The sequence below is a fragment of the Sus scrofa genome, chromosome 18, assembly GCF_000003025.6.
Source record: "Sus scrofa isolate TJ Tabasco breed Duroc chromosome 18, Sscrofa11.1, whole genome shotgun sequence".
In the NCBI taxonomy this organism is placed as follows: Eukaryota; Metazoa; Chordata; class Mammalia; order Artiodactyla; family Suidae; genus Sus; species Sus scrofa.
The window spans coordinates 14,874,220-14,899,631 of record NC_010460.4 but is presented as its reverse complement, the minus strand read 5'-3'; the positions used below and the strand labels follow the sequence as shown (position 1 = coordinate 14,899,631).

At 42.6% G+C, this 25,412-nt stretch overlaps 1 protein-coding gene across 1 annotated transcript in view; it reads right to left on the bottom strand.

Annotated features, from left to right (window-relative positions):
* Window positions 1–19,310, bottom strand: part of SLC35B4 (solute carrier family 35 member B4) — a 36,085-nt gene extending 16,775 nt beyond the window's left edge. Inside the window, exons 1-4 of the mRNA XM_013985613.2 lie at window positions 18,530–19,310; window positions 7,734–7,847; window positions 4,046–4,148; window positions 2,858–2,907 (exon numbers count right to left, since the gene is read on the bottom strand). Coding sequence (XP_013841067.1) covers window positions 2,858–2,907; window positions 4,046–4,148; window positions 7,734–7,847; window positions 18,530–18,606 — 344 coding nt within the window. The 5' untranslated portion in view covers window positions 18,607–19,310. The remainder of the gene's footprint in view (window positions 1–2,857; window positions 2,908–4,045; window positions 4,149–7,733; window positions 7,848–18,529) is intronic.

Here is a 25,412-nt window from a genome sequence, read left to right as displayed (position 1 = left end):
GTCAAAAATCAAAGGCTGGAAAGACCCCAGTCTAACCCCGTGTGAATATTAACACCACCAAGAAGCACAGGGGTCACTTCAAAGGTGATGAACCTGACCATTATTCATGCTGGAATAGGGAGAACCTAGAAAAGAAATCAATACAACGGTACTTATCTGGCAAAGACATAAGCCTCAGGAGATAAAGAGCCCATGATAAGGAGCCCAGTAGGACACAGCAGTTGTCCTTTTTATGACACAGCCCTTATTACTTAGAAACTCCCCGTTCCCACACTGAATTGCCAGCTACTTTCCAAGCTGGTATAGAGAGGGCGAATACCAGGGCAGGGTGTTGCACACGCTGAAAAGCTGGCATCAGTGTGTACAATTTTGGTCTGAACAGTGAGGATGAACGTCCCCTGAGAATGTTTCAGACAGTAAGTGTCTGAAACACCCCCCTCTTCCCTGGGAGGTAAGGGTGAGGCTCTGATGAAGGTGAGAGACATGTAGCTTGAAAGGGCATCCCAGGTACTCCTGATATTTCCCAACCACACAGAGAGAGCCACTGGGGACAGTCACAAAGGACAGCCTTGAAACTTTTCATTGCATCTTGTTGGCCACATGGGCCTTTGTTAGGATTTTCTTTGTAATAAGTATGATCATTCTGAGGTAGGAGAGAGATGGGCTCCAAGCCAGACATTAACAACTAGCCTCTTATTTATACTTCCTCTTCTTTTTTTTTTTTTTTTTTTTTTTTTTTTTTTTTTTGCTTTTTAGGGCCACACCCATGGCATATGTAGTAGTTCCCAGGTTAGGGGTTGAATTGGAGCTATGGCCGCCAGCCTACACCACAGCCACAGCAACTCAGGATCCGATCCTTGTCTGCAACCTACACCACAGCACACAGCAACAGTGGATTCTTGACCCACTAAGCAAGGCTAGGGACCGAACCCGCTACCTCACGGGTCCTAGCTGGGTTCCATAACTGCTGAGCCACAAAGGTTACTCCCTGTTTATATTTCTTGAGGCAGGAGATATAGGTAGGCTCCAGGATAGACATTTACAACCTATTTATACTTGGAGAAGGAGGTAACAACAGGGACAAGGTAAGTAACTGGATCAGTTATCAAGTAAATAACTGGCTTTGTCTCCTGTGGACACTTTAAACAATGGTAATGCCAGGGGCCAAGTGGGGTCAAGCCCTGCTAGGGCAAAAGATCAAGATGTCACATACCTCCCACCTTGAGTCAGGGAAACCCTAACCACACGTGTGCAGAAAGACCCCTAGGATCAGAAAGGGCGGGGGCACCAGGCCATGAGTCCTGGTAACCTTCCCATAATCCCTTGCTCTGGAATCCATTTTGGCAAAAGATGCACACGCATGCTGGGGAGAGCCCTGGGTTCAATCAGGTGTGAGAAACAGAGTGACACAATGGGCCAAAGGAAAACAAAGACTCGGAATAACTGCCCCTATATAAGTGATTTAAATCACCCCTTTGGCACACTTTCCACTAGCGGGGCATCCACACACCTGAGTGTGCTGTTTTGCTTCTAAACTGCTTACCTGTGTGCTCTCCCACATGTTGTACTGTGTCTCTAGTAATAAACTTTTTTTTTTCCTTTCTTTCTTTTATCTTTTTAGGGCCTCGCCCTTGACATATGCAAGTTCCCAGGCTAGGGCTCAAATTGGAGCTACGCTTGCCGGCCTACACCACAGCAACACTGGACCCAAGCCGCATTTGCAATCCACACTGCAGCTCATGGAAACACCAGATCCTTAACCCACTGAGAGAGGCCAGGGATTGAACCTGTGTCCTCATGGATACTCGTCAGATTTTTTCCCACGGCGCCACAATGGGAAGTCCTTTTTTTTTTTCTCTATTTTTTTGAGCACCTGTTTTTATAGTCTTTGACTCCTTGAAACATTCTTGATTTCAGCGGGGGCAAGCATCAGGGCAACTCTGCTTTTGGCTCCTAGCCTCCAGCTGGTCTAGGGCTATAGGATTCCTGGTTTTCAGCCAAGCTGCCCAGGTTCCATTCCTGAGCAGGAATTACACTCTCGCTTCAATCCATCACTCACTGCTGTCTCTCCGAGATCAGTTCCTTGTTCATTATGGCATACCAGTGAATGCTTTCTAGGGCCTTGGGAAAGCTGGAAATGGTTCGTGTCTGGGCCCTCATAAGGTCACCATTAGCCACATGTGGCTACTGAGTGCTTAAAATGTAACCAGTGAAACGGGAAACTACCTATTTAACTGTATTTACTTTTTTTTTTTTTTGTCTTTTTGTCTGTTGTTGTTGCTATTTCTTGGGCCGCTCCCGCAGCATATGGAGGTTGCCAGGCTAGGGGTTGAATCGGAGCTGTAGCCACCGGCCTACGCCAGAGCCACAGCAACGCGGGGTCCGAGCCGCGTCTGCGACCTACACCACAGCTCACGGCAACGCCGGATCGTTAACCCCCTGAGCAAGGGCAGGGACCCAACCCGCAACCTCATGGTTCCTAGTCGGATTCGTTAACCACTGCGCCACGACGGGAACTCCTGTATTTACTTTTAAATATTTAAATTTAAATCTAAATAGTCACATGTAGCCAGAGGTGACCACGTGGGACAGTGAAGTTCCAGATCAACTAGCTTCAAGGTTCAACGATAAGAGCTAATCAGCTCTACACAGAGAATGCTGCTCCAAAGCCACAGGTGGGGTCCCTTACCCCCTCTGCCTCAGGAAGGTGCATCATTGTCACAGAGAGAACTGAGGAACAAGGCAGGTAACCAAGAGCAAACTTATGGCCACTATGAGAAAAGGAATCCAGACAGCTTAGGGCAGGGGCTCAAGTTATCCTTCCTATACATAAAAATTATCAAAGACAACTATTTACCTTTTCTTCAAAATGATAATCCCTAGGATCATGTTGGCAATTAGAGAACCCTGTAAAAAGAGACGACAGAGCTTTAGTGCACGAGTGAAAGAAAATAACGTAATTCAAGGTATGTATGAAGACGGACATGGGGGAAAATCAGCTGGAAAGAAGGAGGTTAGGATGAATGATGAGTGAGGTTCAACTGTTCTCAAGATGGCAAGAAGTACAAACCTTAAAAAAGGGTCATGTAAAATAATACGACCTTTCAAAGATGACAGTGAGAATAAAAATGATCAATTCTCCATAAGGGGTCATTGCTGAAGCGAGGGCTTAGAAAGACTAAATTATATTATAGACTTATTTTTGTCAAATTTTCAATCGATCTCATTTAGAGGAGCCTTGAATAAGCTTCTCCTCACCCACAGTTTGACTGAATGCAATGGTACAGGGATCTCTCTCTCCTCTGGAAGGGTGTTGATTAACCAGCAGGTGTTTACTGAAAGTCTACTATGTGCCTGATGCTTTGAAGGTCATCTTAGCCACTGACACTGGCTCTGGAGTGTCCCTGGAGGGGTAGCACATTCCATCTCACAGAAACCTCAGGCCCCACAAAAATGCTAAAATTCCAGGTTTCACCCATTTTGTATTCTCTGCAGTCCTAACATTCCCCCCTGTATTTCCTTCCTCAGGGAACACTCTGTTCTTGCTCATATACAAACTAAACGCAGTCGCCCACCGTGCAGGAGGCAAAAATGAAAACCCCTGCTGCTTTGAAAGAAACCCTCCCTTCATCAAGAATTCCCCTCGTGTGTCTGCTTTCAGAAAAAAATCAGAAAAGCGAGGTCCCAGTTTCATGTACTAAAAGCACATGTGATTGTATGGACGAAAAGAAGTAACAAGTAATGAGGGGTAAGTTCACATTCACAGCACGTCTGGATATACAATCATCCGGAGGAAAGAAGTCACAGGTAAACTGCCATCTAGGAAATCTCAGCCTCCCTTTCATCACTCGCCCCGAGGCCGCTACTAAATGCAAGCGCACCGTCCACCCTGCCCTTTCGCTCCTCTCGGACGCGGCCCCGGGGAGAGCCCGCCTCTGCTTCCGCAGCCAAGAGCCTCCTTCCGGGGTCGCTGCCCCCGCCGTGGGCCCCACGTGCCCGCCCGGCCGCAGCCCCCGGGGGCGCCCGCGTGCGCCGGCGGACTTACGGATCGGAATATCATGTGCAGAGGCATGGCGATGTTGAGGTTCAGGGCGTAGTTGTTGACCACGCTGACCGTGAAGAACATGGCCACCATGGCGCCGTAGTACCTGAGGAGCAGACACACGGCTCGTCAGCAGGAGAAGCCCGCCCAGAAGCCCGGACAGATGGGGGGTTTCAAAAGCTTTCCCCGGCCACAAACAAAGAACGACACGATGCCATGCGCAGCAACATGGACGGAACCAGAGCCTCTCCCACGGAGTGAAGTGAGTCAGAAAGCGAAAGACAAACACCATGTGCTATCACTTATACCCGGAACCCAATCCCCAGCACAGACGAACCTCGCCGCAGAAAAGAAAGTCTTGGACTTGGACAACAGACTTGTGGCTGCCCGGGGGCGAGGGAGGAAGTGGGAGGGATGGGGGCTTGGGGTTAAGGGATGCACACTGTTGCTCTTGGAGTGGGTTTACAATGAGATCCTGCTGTGTAGCCTGGAGAGCTAGGTCTAGATACTTATATCGCAACAGAACAAAGGGAGGAAAAAAAAGGTATACATGTAACTTGGTCCCCATGCTGTACAGTGGGAAAAAAAAATTTTTTTAATTAAAAAAAAAAAAGCTTTATGCTTATGTCCTCTGTATCACAGGGTTCTATCACTGCTATAAATGTGAAGTCAAATACCAAGTACATATGAAAATATGTCACAAAGCAGGACTAACATGAAAACAATTTCACTATACAATGTGTTTCAAGAAACATCGTTTTAAGATTGTTCAAGTATGAATAAATCTAAAAATGAGGCTTCAGGAGTTCCAGTTGAGGCTCAGCAGGTTAAGAAGCTGATGCTGTCTCTGGGAGGATGCGGGTTCAGTCCATGGCCTTGCTCAGTGGGTTAAGGATCTGGCGTTGCCACAAGCTGCAGCTTGGGTCACAGATTCGGCTCAGATCTGGTGTTGCCATGGCTGCGGTGTAGGCCGGCAGCTGCAGCTCCGATTCGATCCCTAACCTGGGAACTTCCATATGCCGCAGATACGGCCATAGAAAGGAAAAAACAAAAATGAGGCTTCAAAAGAGTTCCCTAATAGGTAGCAATGGGTCTTGCAAAAGACAGTTTTTATTACTGTACTAGTTCATTATATATAATTTTCACTGACCTCTAAAGAACGTGAAAACTGCTTTATTCTCTCAAATATTGCCTCTATATACTTGTTTACATACTATTAATTTTCACTGTTTCTAAAGAAAAGATCTGCTAAGTCAAAGGTTATTTTTGCCTTAACAACTGTTAAAATTACCCAGTCCTCTGAACCAGTAACCTCCAAATTAACAAGGGCATCCTTTGACTTGTACAAATTCATATTTAAAATCAGAGCCCCTATTTTTAGAGAAGGTATAGGTCTTTGAATAATAATAAAAACCGAAAACCGAAAAAAGAAAATCCAGTAACCCTAATCACTTAGAAAGATGGAGAAATACAAATGAAAAATTATAAAGAAATAAATTAAGTTTACATGTGTACATCCCCATGTTGATCTAGAAAATACCTAAGATGCCTTTCATGCATATATATCTGCTTAAGCCATTTAAAATGCCATTTTTTGTAGGCCAAAAGGGGTTGAATACAGCAATTTCATATGATTCAAACTGATACATGCAAAAAGACAAAAATCATAGTTGAAGGACATGGCTAAACCATGCAGGGCAAAGGTGACTAAGTGCTTCCACATTCTTCAGGAAATACTGGAAGTCTTGCTCCATCTCCCTATCCTTCTTCACCTTTGCGCATCTGGAGGCTGCGACAACACTGTCTCAAGTTATCTTCCCTTGTGACAAGAACCGATTTTGCATTCCTGGTTAGGGATTTGCTATCTGCCCTGATAGGCAGCCGTGCCAGGGCTAAATTAACACAGTCTGGAAAGTCTGAAGAGCTTAATATAGACACAGGCAAGGTTACCACTAAGAGCTACTTCAGCTTCTCGATAATATGCCACTGGTAACTTCTCAAGGTTTCTTGCCCAATTTCCCTAGTCCTAGCTTTAAAAAAATGACATTTGGAGATAAAGGGAGTTCATCAAGTTATCTTAGGATAATTAATCCCAAGCCTTCCAAGAGCTGCCTGGGCACTGCCTAGAATCCGCTCGTGGGGATGAGTGACAAGGGCAAGCTTTTGATTATAGTTTCACGGAGAAAATACAACAGCCCGCACCAGCTGGACACACAGGAGCATGGCTGTCAGGGCAAGATCACGAGAAGCCTCCAGGGGCAGGACTGGGAGTTTGGGCTTCCCTCGGAACCTAAGGCTGACCTCTGAGGGCTCGTAAGAGAGGACGTCAGGATACAGCTGCGAGATGTTGAAATGGCGGGAGGACAAGCTGAGGGGCAGGTCAGGAGGCCAGGCACGAGTATCAACGTCATGGCAAGAGCGAACAGGTTCCTGAACCACGCCAGTGGCAACCAGAGAAGAGATAAAGAGTGGAAGGAAGAGGGAAAGGACTGGAGGAATCAAACCTGCTGGAGCTCCTACTCTGATGTAAATGCTGGTCTTGGGAGCAAAAAGCTGTGTGTAGATACTGAAGCCAAGGGCGGAAAAAGTATTCAGAATATTTAGCCTCATGTTGGGCAATGTAAAAATACAACAGTAATGGCGTTCCCTTCGTGGCTCAGTGGTAACGAACCCAACTAGCGTCCATGAGGACACGGGTTCGATCCCTGGCCCCACTCAGTGAGTTAAAATATCCTGCATTGCCGTAAGTTGTAGTATATGTCGCAGACACTGCTCAGATCTGGTGTTGGTGTGGCTGTGGCGTAGGCTGGCAGCTACAGCTCCAATTAGACCCCTAGCCTGGGAACCTCCATATGCCCCGCGTGTTGCCCTACAGAAATAAACAAACAAATAAATAAATATACAATAGTGGTAACAAAATTCAGCCAGATTTTCTATAGCAAGCTACTCAGAAAGGCTGACACTATCCTATGAAATAGGCACAGTTGGGTGAATTACACTTTGATTTCAAGTCTCTCACAGCAAGAATGCTGAGTTTTCACTGCATCGTTTATTATAAGATCTGCCCTGTTTTCTTTTTGGCCCCATGACTACAGTTATGCAAATTCGGACCAATGGATGGAGGTCTGGCATTAACAGTTTTACCTTAGCTTGCCATTCGGTTCCTTCCGATTGAGGTGAAATTCACGTCACATAAAAGCAACCACTTTAAAGTGAGCAACTCCTTGGCATTTAATATGTTTACAGTGTTGTGCAATCACCGCCTCTATTTCCAAAGCCGTTAGTTTTAAAAACTAATAATGATGTCACTCTTACCACATGTGATAACTTTGGCAACATGAGGATAACATATGTAACTATTTAAAAACGGGTGGTCAACCAGGCCTTTAACTGAACATACACTAGACAGACAGAAGAGACACACACACACACACACACACACACACACACACACACACACACACACACAATTATCTCCGTTGGGGTTATTTCAAGTGTTGTAGCAGGAATTTTATTTCAAAAAATAGGCTCCCTGGAGTTTCGCAACATATTAAATTCAAAAAATGAATTATTCTACTGATCTTTGATACAAATCTTATAAAAGGATGCCTTATACTCCTTTTACACAAGTACCTAAAAAGCTCTTAGTTAAACAAAAAAAGGCTAAAAGAGAGACTTCACTGTGCCGTACCTTATGGGGATAGCTGGCCGCTTTCTTCCCAAATCAGCCTCAAAGAGGAAACCTTCCACGGCGATAAATAAAAACTGCGCAAATGTCACAATGTTCCCGCATCCTGGATGCTTCCTATGTAGTAAATAACAAAAAGAAAAAGGCACAGAAAACTGAGATAAAAGGCTCTAAGACTTGTCTTATTGATGGTTCAGAATAACAGGGAAGATAGATTTCTACCACCCACTGTCCTTCCTTATCTACGCCGTCGTACCCCACGGATCACATGCGCTGAGCACAGACCCACAGAGAACCTCGGCTTTCCTCCTTCACTCTTCCTCAGGTGCAACAGGCCTTGAGTGAGAAGCACTCTGATCATGCTCCTTCCTGGAACCATGATGTAACTCTCTCCCAGTAAATCATAAGAAGTCGGTTATAGGTTCTTGTTGGCTTTTCAACTCTGGCCAGGCTACTCTTTAAAAACCCATATGCCTGAGAAGCCTCACCCTCCGAGATGAAGCGGAGCCCTGGAGTCTGTACTTTTGAACGCTTCCCACTTGATCCTAAATGGATCCAGAGTTTAGAACCACTAGTGTAGGCCTGGGGAAAGGGCTGGGAGGTACAGGGGTGTGTGCGTTGCACAGGTAATTCTTACCTGTTGTCAAAGGGATGGGAACCAGTGTGCTCCACGGTGCTCAAAAGCACACAATGACATGCAGGATCCAGCTCTGCTGCTTACCTTGTGACAGTGGCAGTTATTTAATTACCCTAAATTTAGTTTCTTTATCTTCAAAATGGGAACAGTATTAGTGCCTATCTCACTGGCTTACTGTAGAGTAAATAAGCCAGTCCCTGCAAAGCACTTAAGAGGGGAAAAAGGCAAAGATGTGAACTCTGGAATCTGGTACTCTCCACAAAGTGGGCATAGGTGGAAACTACATCAACAGAGCAAAGGCCATAAGTGACAAACCCACAGCTAACATCATATGCAATGGTGAGAAACTGAAAGCATTTCTTCTAAGATCAGGAATAAAACAAGGATGTCCCCTCTCATCACTTTTATTCAACACAGTTTTGAAAGTTCTAGCCATGGCAATCAGAGAAGAAAAAGAAATACCAGAGCTGGTTCTTTGAAAAGATAAACAAAACTGATAAGCCTCTGGTCAGATGTACCAAGAAGAAAAGAGAGAGAACCCAAATAAACAAAATAAAAAATGAAAAAGGAGAAATCTCAGCTAACACTGCAAAAAAAGAAAAAAAAGGAAAAAAATAAGAGAATACTATGAACAACCTTATGCCAACAAATTTGACGGCCTAGAAAAAACAGAGACAAGTTTCTAGAAACATACAGCCCACCAAAATGAATCAAGAAGAAATAATGTGATAGACCGATCACTAAAAGTGAAATAGCATTTGTAAACAAAACAAAACAAAAAACCTCTCTACAAATAAAAGTCCAGGACCAAAGGCCTTCATAGGCAAATTCACCAAACATACAAAGAACTTATACCCATCCCTCTTAAACTCTTCTGAAAGATTGAAGAAAAAACACTCCCAAAGACATTCTATGAAACCACCACCCTAATACCAAAACCAAAGATACCACTAAAAAAGAAAATTACAGGCCAATATCTTTGATGAATATAGATACAAAAGTTGTCAACAAAATTTTAGCAAACCAAATCCAACAACACATAAAAAAGATCATACACCACGACCAAGTGGAATTTGCCCCATTCACAAGGATAGTTCAACATACAGAAAGCAATGAATGTTAATATACCACATTAGCAAAAGAAAAGTCAAAAGACACAAGATCATCTCAAGAGACATTGAAAAAGCATTTGACAAAGTTCAACATCCATTCATAACACTCCTACCTAACTGGGTATAGAGCAAACATATCTCAACATAATAAAAGCCATTTATGACAAACCCACAGCCAATATAATATTCCAGAGAAAAGCTGAACACCTTCTGCTAAAACCTGGAAGAAGACAAGGATGTCCACTCTCACCACTTCTATTCAACCAGTATTATAAGTCCTAGCCACAGTAGTCTGACAAGAAAAAGAAATAAATGTATCCAAATCAGAAGGGAAGAGGTAAATTTGTCACTATATGTAGATAACGTAGTAATATATATTTAAAAAAAACCCTAAGGACTCCACACAAAACCTACCAAATCTGATAACCCAGTTGAGCAAAGTAGCAGGATACAAAATTAACATTTAGAAATCAGTGCATTTTTTTTTCTTTCTTTCTTTCTTTTTTTTTTTTTTTTTTTTTTTTTTTTTCTTTTTAGAGCCACACGCATGGGATATAGAATTTCCCAGGCTAATGGTTGAACTGGAGCTACAGGTGCCAGCAATGCAGGATCCAAGTAGTGTCTACAACCTACACCACAGCTCACAGCAAGGCCAGATCCTTGACCCACTAAGTGAGGCCAAGGATCAAACCTGCATCTTCATGGATACTAGTCAGGTTTATCTGCCCTGAGCCAAAATAGGAATCCCTTAGTTGCATTTCTGTATATTAACAATGAAATATCAGAAAGAATGTTGGGGAAAAAACCCCAAAACTTTAAAATGGCATCACCCCCCCCCAACCCCGAAAAACCCCACCTAGGAATAAACCTGACCAAGGAAGTAAAAAACTTACAGGCTGAGAACTATAAAACATTAATAAAGGAAATTAAAGAGGGTTAAAAAAAAAAAAAGATATCCTATGCTCTTGGACTCTTGGATTGGAACAATTAAAATTGTTAAAATGACAATACTACCCAAAACAATCTACAGATTTAATGCAATCTCTACCAAATTATCCATGACATTTTTCACAAAACTAGAACAAATAATCCAAAAATTTATATGGAACCCCAAAAGACCCAGAATTGCCATAGCAATCCTGGGGGTTCAGAGGAAGTAGGAAGTACAACTCTCCCAGATTTAAAACAATTCTACAAACCTATGGCAATCAGAATGGTGTGATCTTGGTACAAAAACAGACCTATGGATCAATGGAATGGGACTAGAGCCTAGAAATAAATATCTACATTCAATTAATCTTTAACACAGGAAGCAAGAATATAAAACTGGGAAAAAGCAGTCTCTTTAGCAAATGGTGCTGGGAAAATCGGACAGCTGCATGTAAATCAATGAAAGCAGAACACACCCTCACACCATGCACACAAATAAACTCAAAATGGCTTATAAACTTAAATATAAGACATGACACCATAAAATTCCTGGAAGAGACCATAGGCAAAACATTCTCTAACATAAAATGTATAAATGTTTTATTAGGTCAATTTCCCAAGACAATAGAAATAAAAAAAAAAAAACAACAAATAGGACCCAACTAAACTTACGAGCTGTGGCATAGCAAAGGAAACCATTAAAAAAAAAACAAAGAGACAACCTATAGAATGGGAGAAAACATTTGCAAATGATGCAACCAACAAAGGCTTCATCTCCAAAACATATAAACAACTCATACAACTCAACAACAACAACAAACAACCCAACTGAAAAATGGACGGAAGACCTAAATAGACATTTTTCCAAAGACATATGGATGGACAGGAGGCACATGAAAAGATGTTCATCATCACTAATTATTAGAGAAATGCAAATCACAACTTCAATGAGTACCACCTCACACAAGTCAGAATGGCTATTAAAAAGTCTACAAATAACAAATGCTGGAGAGGATGTGGAGAAAAGGGAACCATCCTTTACTGCTTGCGGGAATGTAAATTGACACAACCACTATGGAAAACAGTATGGAGGTTCCTCTGAAAACTAAATATAGAACTACCACATGGGAGTTCCCGTCGGGGCACAGTGGAAATGAATCTGACTAGGAACCATGAGGTTGCATGTTCAATCCCTGACTCGCTCACTGGGTTAAGGATCTGGCATTGCTGTGAGCTGCGGTGTAGATCACAGATGCAGCTCAGATCCTGCGTTGCTTCAGCTATGGTGCAGGCCAGCAGGTGTAGTTCCAATTTGACCCCTAGCCTGGGAACCTCCAGAAATCCCAGTCCTGGACATGAATCCAGATTAAACTTTCATTCAAAAAGATACATGCACCCCTATGTTGATGGCAGCAATATTCACAACAGCCAAGACATGGAAACAACCTAAATGTCCAGTGACAGATGAATTCATTAAGAAGTTGTACAATGGAATACTACTCAGCCATAAAAAAGAAAATGCCACTTGTAGCAACATGAATGCAACTAGAGATTATCACACTAAGTGAGCAAAGTCTGAAAGAGAAAAACAAGTATCATATGATATCACTTACATGTGGAATCTAAAATATGGCACAAGTGAACCTCTCTACAAAACGCAAATAGCCTCACAGACATAGGGAACAGACTTGCAGTTGCCAGTGAGGAGGTAGGAAGGAGCGAGATGGACTGGGAGTTTGGGGTTAGTAAATGCAAACTAGTACATTTAGAATGGATAAGCAATGAAGTCTTACTATATAGCACAGGGAGCTATAGCCAGCCTCCTGGGACAGACCATGATGGAAAAGAATATTAAAAAAAAAAAAAAAGAATATGTGTACACACACATATATGTATAACTGCACTGTTTTTCTGTACAACAGAAATTGGCACAACACTGTAAATCAACTATAATTTTAAAAAAATACAATAAAAAAAATAAAAGGAATCCAAATGGAAAAGAAGTAAAACTGTCACTGTTTGCTTATGATATGATACTACACATAGAAAATCCTAAAGATACTACCAGAAAACTACTGGAGCTCATCAATGGACTCAGTAAAATTGCAGGATACAAAATTAATACATAGAAATCTCTTGCATTTCTATACACTAGCAATGAAAGATCAAAAAGAGAAATTAAGGAGTTCCCGTCATGGCTCAGTGGTTAACAAATCCAACTAGGAACCATGATGTTGCGGGTTCGATCCCAGCCCTTGCTCAGTGGGTCAAGGATCCGGCATTGCCAGGAGCTGTGGTGTAGGTTGTAGACACAGCTCAGATCTGGTGTGGTGTAGGCCGGCGGCTACAGCTCCAGTCAGACCCCTAGCCTGGGAACCTCCATATGCCACAGGTGCGGCCCTAGAAAGACAAAAAGACAAAAAAAAAAAAATTTAAGAAAACAATCGCAATTATCACCACATTTAAAGTAATAAAATACCTAGGAATAAACCTACCTAAGGAGACAAAAGATCTGTACTCTAAAAACTGTAAGATACTGATGAAAGAAATGAAAGGTGACAGGTAGGTGGGAATATATACCATATTCTTGGATTGGAAAAATCAATAATGTCAAAATGACTATACTCCCCAAAGCAATCTACAGATTCAATGCAATCCCTATCAAGTTATCAAGGGCATTTTTCACAGAAATAGAACAAAAAAAGTTTAATTTGTATGGAAACATAAAAGATCCCAAATAGCCAAAGCAATATTGAAAAAGAAAAACAGAACCAAAGGAATCAAGCGTCCTGACTTCAGACTATATTAAAAAGCTCCAGTCATCAAAAGATTATGGTACCAACACAACAACAGAAACACACATGAGTGAAAGAGGATAGAAAGCCCAGAATAAACCCAAGCACCCAAGGTCAACTAATCTATGACAAAGGAGGAAAGAACATACAGTGGAAGAAAGACAGTCTTTAATAAGTGATGCTGGGAAAATGGACAGCTACATGTCAAAGAATGCAATTAGAACATTTTCTAACATTGTACACAAAAATAAACTCAAAATGGATTAAAGACCTAAATGTAACACCTGATACTATGAAACTCTTAGAGGAAAACAAACACAGGACACTCCTTGACATATATCACAGCAATATCCTTTTGGATCCACCTCCTAGAGTAATGAAAATAAAAACAAAAACAAACAAGTGGGACCTAATTAAATGAAAAGCTTTTGCACAGCAAAGGAATCCATAAACAAAATGAAAAGACAACCCAAAAAATGAGATAAAATATTTGCAAACAGGGATTAATCTCCAAAACGTATAGACAGCTCATGCAGCTCAATATAAAAAAAAAATCAAACTACCAATCAAAAAATAGGCAGATGATCTAAATAGGCAGACGATCTACTTCTCCAGAGAAGACATACAGGTAACCAAAAAGCACATGAAAAAATGCTCAAATCACTAATTATTAAAAAAATGCAAATCAAAGCCATAATAAGGTATCACCTCACATGATCAGTCAGAATGGCCATAAGTCTACAATCAACAAATGCTGGAGAGGGTGGGAGGAAGAGAAGCCGCCTACCTCTTGGTGGGAATGTAAAGTGGTTCAGCCACAATAGAAAACAGTACAGAGGGTCCTCAAAAAGCTCCCATATGACCCAGCAACTCCACTCCTGGGGCATATATCTGGAGAAAAACTAATTCTAAAAGATACATGCACCCCAATGTTCACTGCTGCACTATTTGCAATAGCAAAGACATGGAAACAACCTAAATGTCCATCGATAGAGGGCTGGATAAAGATGTGGCACATGTACATGATGGACTACTACTCAGCCATAACAAGTGAAACAATGCCACTTAAAGCAACATGGATGGACCTAGAGATTATCATACTAAGTTAGGCAGACAGAGAAAAACAAATATCACATATCACTTACACGTGGAATGCTTAAAAATGATATAAATGAACCTATTTACAAAACAGAAAGAGACTCACAGACATAGAAAACAAACTTCTGGTTACCAAAGGGGGTGGGTTGGAGAGAGAAATCAGGAGTTTGGGATTAACATACACATACTACTACATAAGGGGACCTACGGTAAAGCACAGGGAACTCTACTCAATGTTCTGTAATACCCTACATGGGAAAAGAATCTGAAAAAGAATAGATATATGTATATGCATAACAATCACTTTGCTATACACTGCAACTAATACAAAACTGTCAATCAAGTATACTCCAATATAAAAGTTAAATTGAAAAAAAAAGGATCTTATAAACTGAAAGACCTTCAATCTGAGTAGCCCTTTCAAAGACATTTATATTCACGAATTTTTCTCACCTCTAAAACGGAAGTGATACATTTTTAACGCCGCAGTAAGAAATCAATGAGAAAATATACAGAAAGCGCCAAGCACAACACTTAGTCCAAAAGGGGCTCATTAAGCTTCTTGCCTTCTCTTCTATTTTCTCTTTAGCAAAAGCCGAGGCCAATCCAATTAAAGAATAATTACCAAGAACCTATTGTGGGTACAGTTAGGTGCCGGCTGTGAGGGGGCTGCCAATGTAAACAAGACCTGATCCCTGTCAAACACAGAGTATGAGGCCGCAGGAACCAGTGTCCTGTGGGAATGGTGGGAGGGCCATCCTATTCAGCTTCATGCCTCCGTCTCTGGCACAGGGCCTGGCTGTCACTCAAGCAACTGAACGAATGTGGGCATGCCTCACTCGGAGCAAACATGATCTAGACTTCGGATTGTAGGAAAGCTGAAAATAAACGATTTCAAAAAATGATTCATTTTAAAACTGTATTCTTCATAGCATTTGTAAAAGTCATCATAATTTTTAATGTTATCTTTGTTTAGGGAGATAGGTATTATTCCCTACTGAGAAGACGCTGAGGGCCAGCTGGCCAATACATGGTGTTTGCAGATCCCCTTATTCTCATCATTATTATTTTACAATGTAGTGGATTTTAGTATATTTAGAGTTGTGCAGCCATTACCATTATTTATTGACTGCCTCCCCCCTTTTTTTTTGGGCCGCACTTGCAGCATATGAAGTTCCCAGGCTAGGGGTGGAATCTGAGCTGTAGCTGCTGCCCACATCACAGCAATGCAGGATCCAAGCCACATCTGTGACCTAGACCACAGCTCATGGCAAACTCGGGATCCTTAACCCATTGTGCCAGGCCAGGGATCGAACCTGCATCCTCATGGATACTACTCAGGTTCATTACCACTGAGCCAGGACGGGAACTCCCATTACCATTATTTAATTAGGCCACTTCCAAATAAAATCCATACCCATTCCCATTAGGAGCCACTCCCCTTGACAATTCTAATCTACTCTGTCTCTATTTCAATAGGATTTTTACATCTCCCTAATGTACTCAATTTAATTTTTTAAAAATCAACTTAGGGAGGTTTTTAAGAACACACTGCCGTATGGCTACCAGCGGAATTACTCATTTTACCTTGAATAATTCATTTTAAAACTTCAGAGTACAAACCTAGATCCTTTTCCCCTAGATCACTTGTCTTCTTGAACTTTATTCCTCAGGAATTATAATCACTAACTGTAAACAGTATCTCTTTGAATTCTCTTGGGCAAGAATCCAAATCTTTATTTTTTTAAAAAAAAGAAGTAATTCTAAAGAAAAAGAATGGGCAGATAGCTTAAGGCGTCTGTATTTCTTATTCTAGATTTAGCAAGCATCCTCATTTGATTCAACATTAGGCACTTGATTGAAAAAGAAAATGTTGGGGGATTGTTTGAGCTGGTGTGTGCAGATCTCATTTCCAAAGTAGAACGTAAACTCTCAGAGCGAGATCAAGGCATCCATTCATTACTTCACATCTGGTGCTTTATATTTTATTATAGCTCCTAGTCATAGGTGTGAAATCAGAGAGAAAAACCTAAATTTGTTTTCCAATTTAAGGGAAAATGTTTTAAAATGTTCGCTTCTCCCTACAAGTCACTTTAGCATTTCCATTCCAACTCCATGTCCTACTTGCCACTTTCAAGGGCAATTAATGATTCCAGGGAGGCCATTTAAGAAGCACAGTTTCTGTATTGACTTTCCACTGTAATGTCCCAAGATAAAGACACAAATTATAAGAAGGCCGACTCTTCAAAGAACCTGAAAGACCATCTGGTCCATCCAGCTCTTATTTTCTTGATCTGAACCATGCTAAGTTCTGAGTTGCCCAAGCCAATCAGGAAAAAGCTGCTATTCAGTCTGTGGTACCAGTCATTAAATTACCAAAGGTACCCCTTACCACTTTATGAAAACCCATCACAGTAGGCAAACATTCAGGTGTGCAAGGAAGATAAGGAAAAAAAAAAGGAATAATGATTTCTTTTTAACAAAGTGTTTGAAGTATTCTAAACAGAAGTCCCTATAATGCAGAAAAACATTCTAAAGTGAAATTTACCCACAACTTTTCAGAAGCAGCTCATAAAACAGTGTATACGTATATTGAAACAAAAATTGTTAGAAGGGGAACCTACTGAGAGCTTCAGGCTTTGCACCTGCATCTCATTTAATCCTTCAAAACCCCGTGAGGCTAGTAGAGCCATCACTGACTGCCCTTTTATGACTGAGAGCAGATTGGCGAGATCAAGTAATTTAGCTCAGGGCTCACAACTAGTTAAAAAAAAAAAAAAAAAAAGGGCCTTCAGCTGCTAGCATATTCTGACATTATACAGCCTTTGGCAAAATTTAATTTAATGGCATATTCAACACAAATATCACACTGTTATTCTCTGACCTTCATTTCCATGGTTGGCCTGATTTTATCACATTTTTATATTTTTAAATCAATTTCCAAAGTGACCTTCCTTTAAAGAGTACCAACTGACAGCTGGATACATTTTCACAGCCCTCATTGGCTACTCCCAAGAAGGACAAATGACAGATCTTTATCAACATTTTTTGCACAACGAAATTATTATCTCCGTAAAAATTAACCCCACAGAGTTTACCGTATGTAAACTGGTTGCTTCAGAATGACAGTCAATGGTATCATGAAAATAAAACACATTTCTAGTAGGCACTACATGAGGACTTGGGTAACTAAAACCATAGGCTGCTCAAGTTCAAAAATAACAGGGAGGTTGAAAAAGGTATTGGACTAGATGTTTAGATGCCTGGGTTCCAGTTCTGGTTCTGCCGCTTACAAGTAGTAAAAGACAGGTAACCTCTTGACCTATTTCGTACACGAGACTGTTCTGATGGTCAAAAGAGATAATTGTAGATTAAAAAATCTGGCACTAAAGAATACCGTAGATATTACTCTACAGGTGGACAAAAGGAAGCCCAGAAAGGCTAAATAACTTGAAACGGTCACACAGCTAGGGGATGACAGAGCTAAAGACTGAAAGTCATAACTGAGATTTTCAGTCATGAGCGTTTTCCAATCCACTTGTTGCCTTTGCTGTAACAGCTTCTACTCAATGAACTTTGCACATTATTACTCAACAGTATTTGCGTGCCATCTCCAAGCTACCCTAGTGTCCCTTTGAGGAAGTGTCAGAACCCTTCTTAATTTATTATAAGAAGTTACACCTCAAAATGAAAATTTTCTAATTCAGTATCTTAATGTTGGAAATGTTATCTCCGGTCAAATGGACCGAGCTTCCGCATAAATAAGAATTCGTTTTACCTCCTCCCTAAGGTATATTGGGCAAAGTATCCATAACCACCTGAGGCCAATTAAAGAAATGCTTTGCAGGCCACTTTAATACAACGGAAACTTTCTTTGGCGTGTGTACCAAATCAGACTTTTTAAGTCCAAGCTTTGCTCAAGTCTTAAGTGTAGCATTAACTGGAGGAACCTTGGAGTCTGCCACGAGCGCCCTGCCGACCTTGGAAGAAAAACACCCGGCTTCGATCCCCTGGAGTGTGAAAAAGGGGTGACGAAAGCAACAAGCCTAGAGTTCCCCTCGAGGTATGCTGTGAAACTATTGGGTGGGAAGAGCAGACGGTGCTCAGGCTGACTGCAGCCAACTCAGCGGTCTCACCCCAGCCTCCGCGCCCCCGGAGTTGGGGAGCGGCCGGGGGGACGGCGCGCGGAGGCGTCCCTCTTCCGGCTTCTTTAATGCGGTCACTCACCGGGCCAGGAGCTCTAGGAAGACCACGTTGCTGCAGCAGCCTGCGAAAACCAGGCCCACGGCGAAAGCCGGGTGCATGGCCGGGGCAGGGGAAAGAGAGCGAGCGCGCGGAGGAAGCAAGCGCGCGGAGAAAGCGCCCGCCTATACCGCTACCCTAGAAAGCCGGGATGCTGCCTCGCCACGGCACTGAACATCACCACCGTCCCAGAGTGCTGCTCTCCTCCGGGCCGCAGCGGTTCCCCCTCTCCCCGCTGCCGTCACTAACGCGGCCGACCAAGGAACTGTGGTTCGCAGCCTGCCGTAGACCCATTCATCCGAGGGGGCGTTCAAGTCCGGACCGGACTACACTTCCCAGGATGCCGCGCGCCCCTGCGTCAAACTGTGACGTACCCCGCCTGCGTCGGGCTGCTTCACCGGAGAGGAGAGAGGGGCAAGGTGTCCGTCATGCCTCGCGCAGTAGGAAGGCGCGGGGCTTTCTGGGAAGTGAAGTTGCAACGCTGTCACTGTTGTCTCTTCAGAGATCGCCAAGAACTCCGAAAGGGATTCGTACATCACTTTCACAATAAACTCGCAGCTGAAGGCATTAGAACTACAGGCCCGTGTTTGATTGATCCGTTGGAGGTGTTCTGGTATCTGAAAGATCTCCTGAGTTGGGAGAAAGTAGAAATGCCACAGAACTTCCTTTTGAAAAGAATATAGAACTCAGGAAGTTCTGGGATTGAATCTTGGCTCAGCCACTAATCAGCTGAGCAATCTCAGGCAACTGCTCTGAGCCTCCATCTCAGCATAGGTGAAGACGGAAACAGCAATGCCCCTCTTAACCTGGCTGTTGTGAGGATTAAAAACTATGGTCACCTGGAGATCTTGTTAAAATGCAGACTCTGATTCAGTAGACCTGCGGTGGGGCCTGAGGTTCTGCATGTCTAACAAGTTCCCAGGTGTGGAGATGCTACAGACTTGTCGACCACCCTTTGAAGAGCCTATAAAACGGTTAATTCTAGAGATTTTTTCTATCCCCCCCGCTTAGTGGCTCGGGGACTTTGTGCCAGCCAACCAGCCATCTAGGCTTTTTCCTTTAGTCTACAATCATGCTCAAATAAGTTAACTTGTCCTTCTCTTTCACTTTAACACTAGATATCTTTTAAAAGTAAGCTAGAGTCACAATCTCTGCTTTTTACTCTGATCAAAGCCAGATTATAGAAAGTGGTCTCATTTAGAGTCTCTATGATCTCAATTGTCAAAACCATATACCACAAGTTCACCTTATTTGATCTTGCAAAAGCTTTTGACAATGAAAGCCCCATCCTCTTGACAGTCTCTTGTCTATCCGCTTAGAAGACGCAAGTCTCCTGTTGCTCTTTCTACTTCTCTGACTTAACTTTTTCAGATTTCTTTTTGGGCTTTTCCTCTTCTGCCTACTGAAGTCTCCTTCCAAAGTTCTATCACTTGTCCCCTCCTACTGTTGTCCTGAACCCATTCTATTGATGACCTCATCTCTGTAACTTCATCCATCACTGTATGTAACTGTGATCTTACATGTATGTAGATGTACAGCTCCAGTCTCCTGTGTGCTTTGAATCAATGTGTCCAACTGCTTATTTGCCATTTTCACTAATATATCCTTGTAAATCCCTCAACATCCAGCATATACTGTTCATTTTCCCAAATAGGCCCTTATTTCTATTAAGGACATTATCCCCCACCTGTTCTCTTTGGGAAAAAAAACCTGAGAGATATTCACAGGGTTTTTTTCCTTCCCATTATACATTTATCACTACATCCTGTCCATTCTGCCTCACAAGTATCTCTATGAATCCAGCCTCCCCTCTCAGTTTCCATCCACGTCCTCTCATCCTCCTCACAAGTCCTCCTAGCATATCTTGGCACCTTCAGCCGCTGCCTTCTTCAACCCATTCTCCATGCTGTCTCCACAGTTTCCAAAAACAGACTCAAACTCTTCATGTCACCCTGCTATTCCAAGATGTCTGTTCCAATAATCTAGGACTGTGTGACATACAACCCCAAAACGTGATGATGCAAAATGTAATACAGAACAGAGAGATTTTTCCCTCTCTCTTTCTCTCTCCTTTCTCTGTCACACACAGTTCTGTTTGTTTACAATGTTCAACACACAGCTAGTCCATTCTCCACTGGGATTTTGGATACAGTTGTGGCCAGATGTCAGCTAAAGCTGGAGTCATCTGAAGCCTGACTGGGCTGATGAACGGCTCTCTCATCGTGGCCTCTCTTAGGCTGTGCTTCCTCACAATATTATAGACTCACAATAGCTAGACTTCTTACAGGGTGCCTAGCTCTCCTTAGAACAAGCATTCCAAGAAATCAAGGCAGAAGCTGTCGTGGCCTCAGGAGTCACACAGTGTCTCTTGCACCAAATTCTATTGGTTCCACTGGCCAACCCAGATTCATTGTGGGAGGAGAGTGGCAAAGGCATCCGCTATGTGTGTGTGTTGAGGGGGAAGGCATCTTTGAAGATTAGCGGTATAATGTTTCTTGGCTTCTTATGTGAAGTTCATACTCTATGAAAGGCATACAAACATGTCACCATCGAGCCTCAGTCTATGTTTCCCCTCTTGCCATTCCTTCCACCACTACCTGGCCCCCTGCCACATTCAACACTCTGTTCTCTCACTTTCAAAATTCACATCTGTGCATGTGCTGTCCTGCCTGCCCTGACTACCCTTTTCTCTTTGACCAGCTCCTGCTCATCCTTTTATGGCATGGAGGACAGAGGAGTGAGCAGATGCTTCTACACTGTGCAGGGGGAAGGTCCCCTGCTGAGACATAACTTTTCTGTGTGTGGTCTTTCAATGCATTATTCATGGCTCCCTCCTCTGTATCTCCAGCACTCCATTCATACCTAAACCCATCCATGAATCATGTTGTGTTGTAATTATACATATTCAGGTTGGCCTCCTCCTTAACCCTTTAGACCATGCCCCTTTGCGGACAGGAACCAAGAATAACAAATTCATCTCTAGATCCTTAGCATTATATACAGTGACATTATATAATATGGACATAGGCTTTTCGTTGAATGAATGAATAAATGAGCTTGACTTCATTGTTTGAGTCAAATAATTCATACCTCATAAATTCAATAAATGTATAATATTTTTCAGCCTGCCCAATTTCTGAAATGTAAACATCAAAAATGCACGGCTCAAGTAAGTCAGAAAGGGAAAAATACCGTGTTTCACTTAGATGTGGAATCTAAAATATGGCACAAACGAACCAATCTGAAAAACAGAAACAGACTCACAGACATAGAGAACAGACCTGTGGTTGCCAACGGGGAGAGAGGAGGAAGTGGGATGGATGAGGTGTTTGGGGTTGGTTGATGCGAATTATGGCATTTAGAATGGATAAGCAATGAGGTCCTGCTGTACAGCACAGCAAACTATATCCAATCTCTTGGGCTAGAACATGATGGAAGATAGAATGAGGAAAAAAGTGTATATATGTACGACTGGGTCATTATGCTGTACAGCAGAAATTGACACAACCCAGTAAATCAACTATACCCTAATAAAAATAAAGTATTTTTAGAAAATGCACTGTTCAATGACTTGGCATCAACAATGCTATATCACCAATCCCACAGCCAGGAAACACAACATGACCGGCACTCCTGAAGATCCTCTGCCCCATTCCAATCACTAATCCCCTCCAGGAATAACCATTTTTCTTACTTTCTAGCATCAGAGATCAGCTGTGCCTGTTTTTGAATTTGACATAAAGTATATATAAAATATTTTCTTTTGTTTGCGCTTCTTTCACTCAACGTTATGTTTGTTGGTTCATCTGCGTTGCTGCATGTACTTGGAGTTCATTTATTCTCCTTGCTGGATAGCATTCGCTTGTATGAATATACAACAAACATATCTCTTCCTGGTGAATGGACATTTGGGCCATTATGGATAATCCACTATGAAATTTCTTGTACAAAGCTCGCGGTGGACAGAGACACACACTTCTGTTGGCTATTAGTGGATTAATCAAGGTCTTTAGCCAAGAATCAGGAAATGCTTTCCATAGCCACGCTCATGGAAAGTTTAATACGTAGAATTATTAACTAGTAACAGAGGATTAGTTACCATAAGGGGTTAAGAAACTCCCAAGATTATGGGACTAGCAGTGACAATTTAGGACTGAAGCAGACAACACGGGGAAGGAACAAATTTGGAAGTGGGCCTTCTCTCCTGCAAATTGAGACTTGAGCTTTACTGAAAACGGCGGTTCAGTAGGGTGATGATAAAACTAGCTATGAACCACCCTCTGAGGTCCAGCTGGGGCACTGGCCAATGCATCAGGAAGCGGCTGTACTTTCCAGGTAGCTGGCTGGGGCTCTGGCAGAACTTCCTGGGAACCCCTGGAAAGGTACCACCGAATTCACTGAGGTGAGTGCCACAGAATGTCCCATGTGCTGCAGGGACAAGAAGAGAGGAAAACCCACCAGAACCAGGAAGGCAAGCTCCCTCCTCCCGCAAAGCTCCTGCAGCACCATCCATGACGAACGTCCATTTTGCGCCACCTGGCAGAGGAGAAAGGTCCAGAGGGTACAGCTTCAGCATCACAAGTGGGCCTTGAGGGATGGATTTTGAGCTGGGAGGCTGTACATTGACAGCTGCGACCCCCAGAGGGTTTTTTCTTTGGGGGGGGGGTTCATATCAATGGCAATATTTTAATTGTTTCATCATAAAAGCAAAATCATGAAGTGCAGGCAAAGCTTCATCTCCCAGGCTTTTTCTGCTTTCCCTTCAAGTTCAAAATTCTGGCCTCTTTGAATGAATAGCAACATCTTCGACAGCAGCTGGGCTCAATGTGTTTAAACCTTCACATGATCAGCTTCCCTTGTGAGGAAGGACCAACTGCCTTGAGAATGTTCATTATTTTTGCCCCCCTGTTGTCAGCGGGAAAAAGCTGTCAAGGTTGCATTAAAAGCCATTTTTTGTGTCTAGCTCCAGCTACTCAGACATATTTTGAATCATTTATTAAATCCACTTAACACCAAGTTGTTGACAAAAAATTAAGTAAGCGGACTCCAGTGGGACACTGCTTGACAAGTGTCCTCAAGTTGACAATCCTAAAGAGATGTGTCACTGGATTTTTTAAAAACCCTCTTTTCATATCTATCACGTAAGGATGATTTTCTCCTCTGTCACATAAAGCTGGAGATGCTTGGAGCCATGCGTGGAAAGGCATGCCATGCATACACGTAAAGTGCTATTTATAAAGCCATATATTTCTGTTACTTGTTTCATAGGTCAGATTCAAGCAATGTCCTGGTGTGTTGATAAATTTATGTAATCGTGCTTCTTCTAGGATGTTACTCAAAGACTGATGACCTTTCTCAGAGTACTCTAGTTAAGGCACATAGTTTTGGCGGGGGAGGAAATTTTCTCAACCAGAAAGTTAGTGGCATAAGAGCAAGGACTTTGTCTTAATTAGCCATGGTACCCTCCACACCTAGATGACATCTGGCTCGTAACAGATGCTCAGTGTGTATAGATGGAAGGTAGAAAGGAAGAAAGAAAAGAATGAAGGGAGAGAGGGATGGAGAAAGAGGAGGAGGGAGGAAGAGAGGGAAGATGAAGGACCACTAGAAAAAAACAGCTCCAATTAAAGAAACTTATATATAAGATAGGTGAGAGGTTGAAAATGGTACCTCCAGGAAGAAATTACTAAGCCGGGGAGTTCCTACTGTGGTGCAGGAGAAGTGAATTTGACTAGAAACCCTGAGGTTGTGGGTTTGATCCCTGGCCTCTCTCAGTGGGTTAAGGATCTGGTGTTGCCATGAGCTGTGGTGTAGGTCACAGACACAGCTGAGATCGTGCATTGCTGTGGCTGTGGTGTAGGCTGGCGGCTGTAGCTCCAATTTGACTCCTAGCCTGGGAACCTCCATAGGCCGTGGGTAAGGCCCTAAAAAGCAAAATAAAATAAAATAAGGACAAAGAAAGAGATCACTAAGCAGACAAACCACCTGAAGAAACAGGCCTGCGTGCTGGAGGCCATGGGCAAGATCCCAATGGTAGGAACTCTGTCTGCTTGATCTGTGTGCCTCAGTTTCCCCCTTCATTGTAGCTGAATTGATGTTTGGGAAATTGTACTACAGAAGTGAGGTGGCAAATCTACCTATGAGGAAAAGATACTGTTAAACCACCTTTAGGAAAAGAATAATGTGGGAGAATCAGGTTTTCTGCATCTGGTGTGACAAGTTTCAAAGTTACTGTGTAACGTTCCCCACGCGTGGGATACCCGATACTATTTTAAGGGAATAAAATGAACCCATGACATCTTTTCATTCGGCCTTTTCCCGTCTCGGGTATTAAGCTGTGTTACTAACCCACCTACTGAAACACGCCCTGATGGGCTATCCAGCACATCACTGGGACGAGCCCAGTTTCTCAATGCTTCCACACGGAGGCCACCTACCCCTCCGTCGATTATGTGACATAAATAGGGAGCATTATTCCCAGGAGAAAAATCTGAAGGTCAGAAAGTTTCAATGCATTTGCTAAGGCTCACAACTGTGAATGCACGTGGGCCAGGCAGGTACATGTGTGAAACTGACAGCAAAACATGAATTTGTTGGTGTCAACAGACTGTCTGGATACATTCAAATTCAAATCACTGAAACTGTATTGTTCGTTGTGGTAACGGGGATGTAACACACCATGTACGGTGTGCCTCTCAGCAGTACTAAATACATATACATTGTTGTGTCACCATTGCCTCCATCCTCCCCCAGAGCTTTTTTCAACTCTGTACCCATGTAACAATCATTCACCCTTCCTTCCTCCTCCAGCCACTGGCAACCACCATTCTAGCTTCTGCTTCTAGGAATTTGAGTCCCCTTGTTGGAA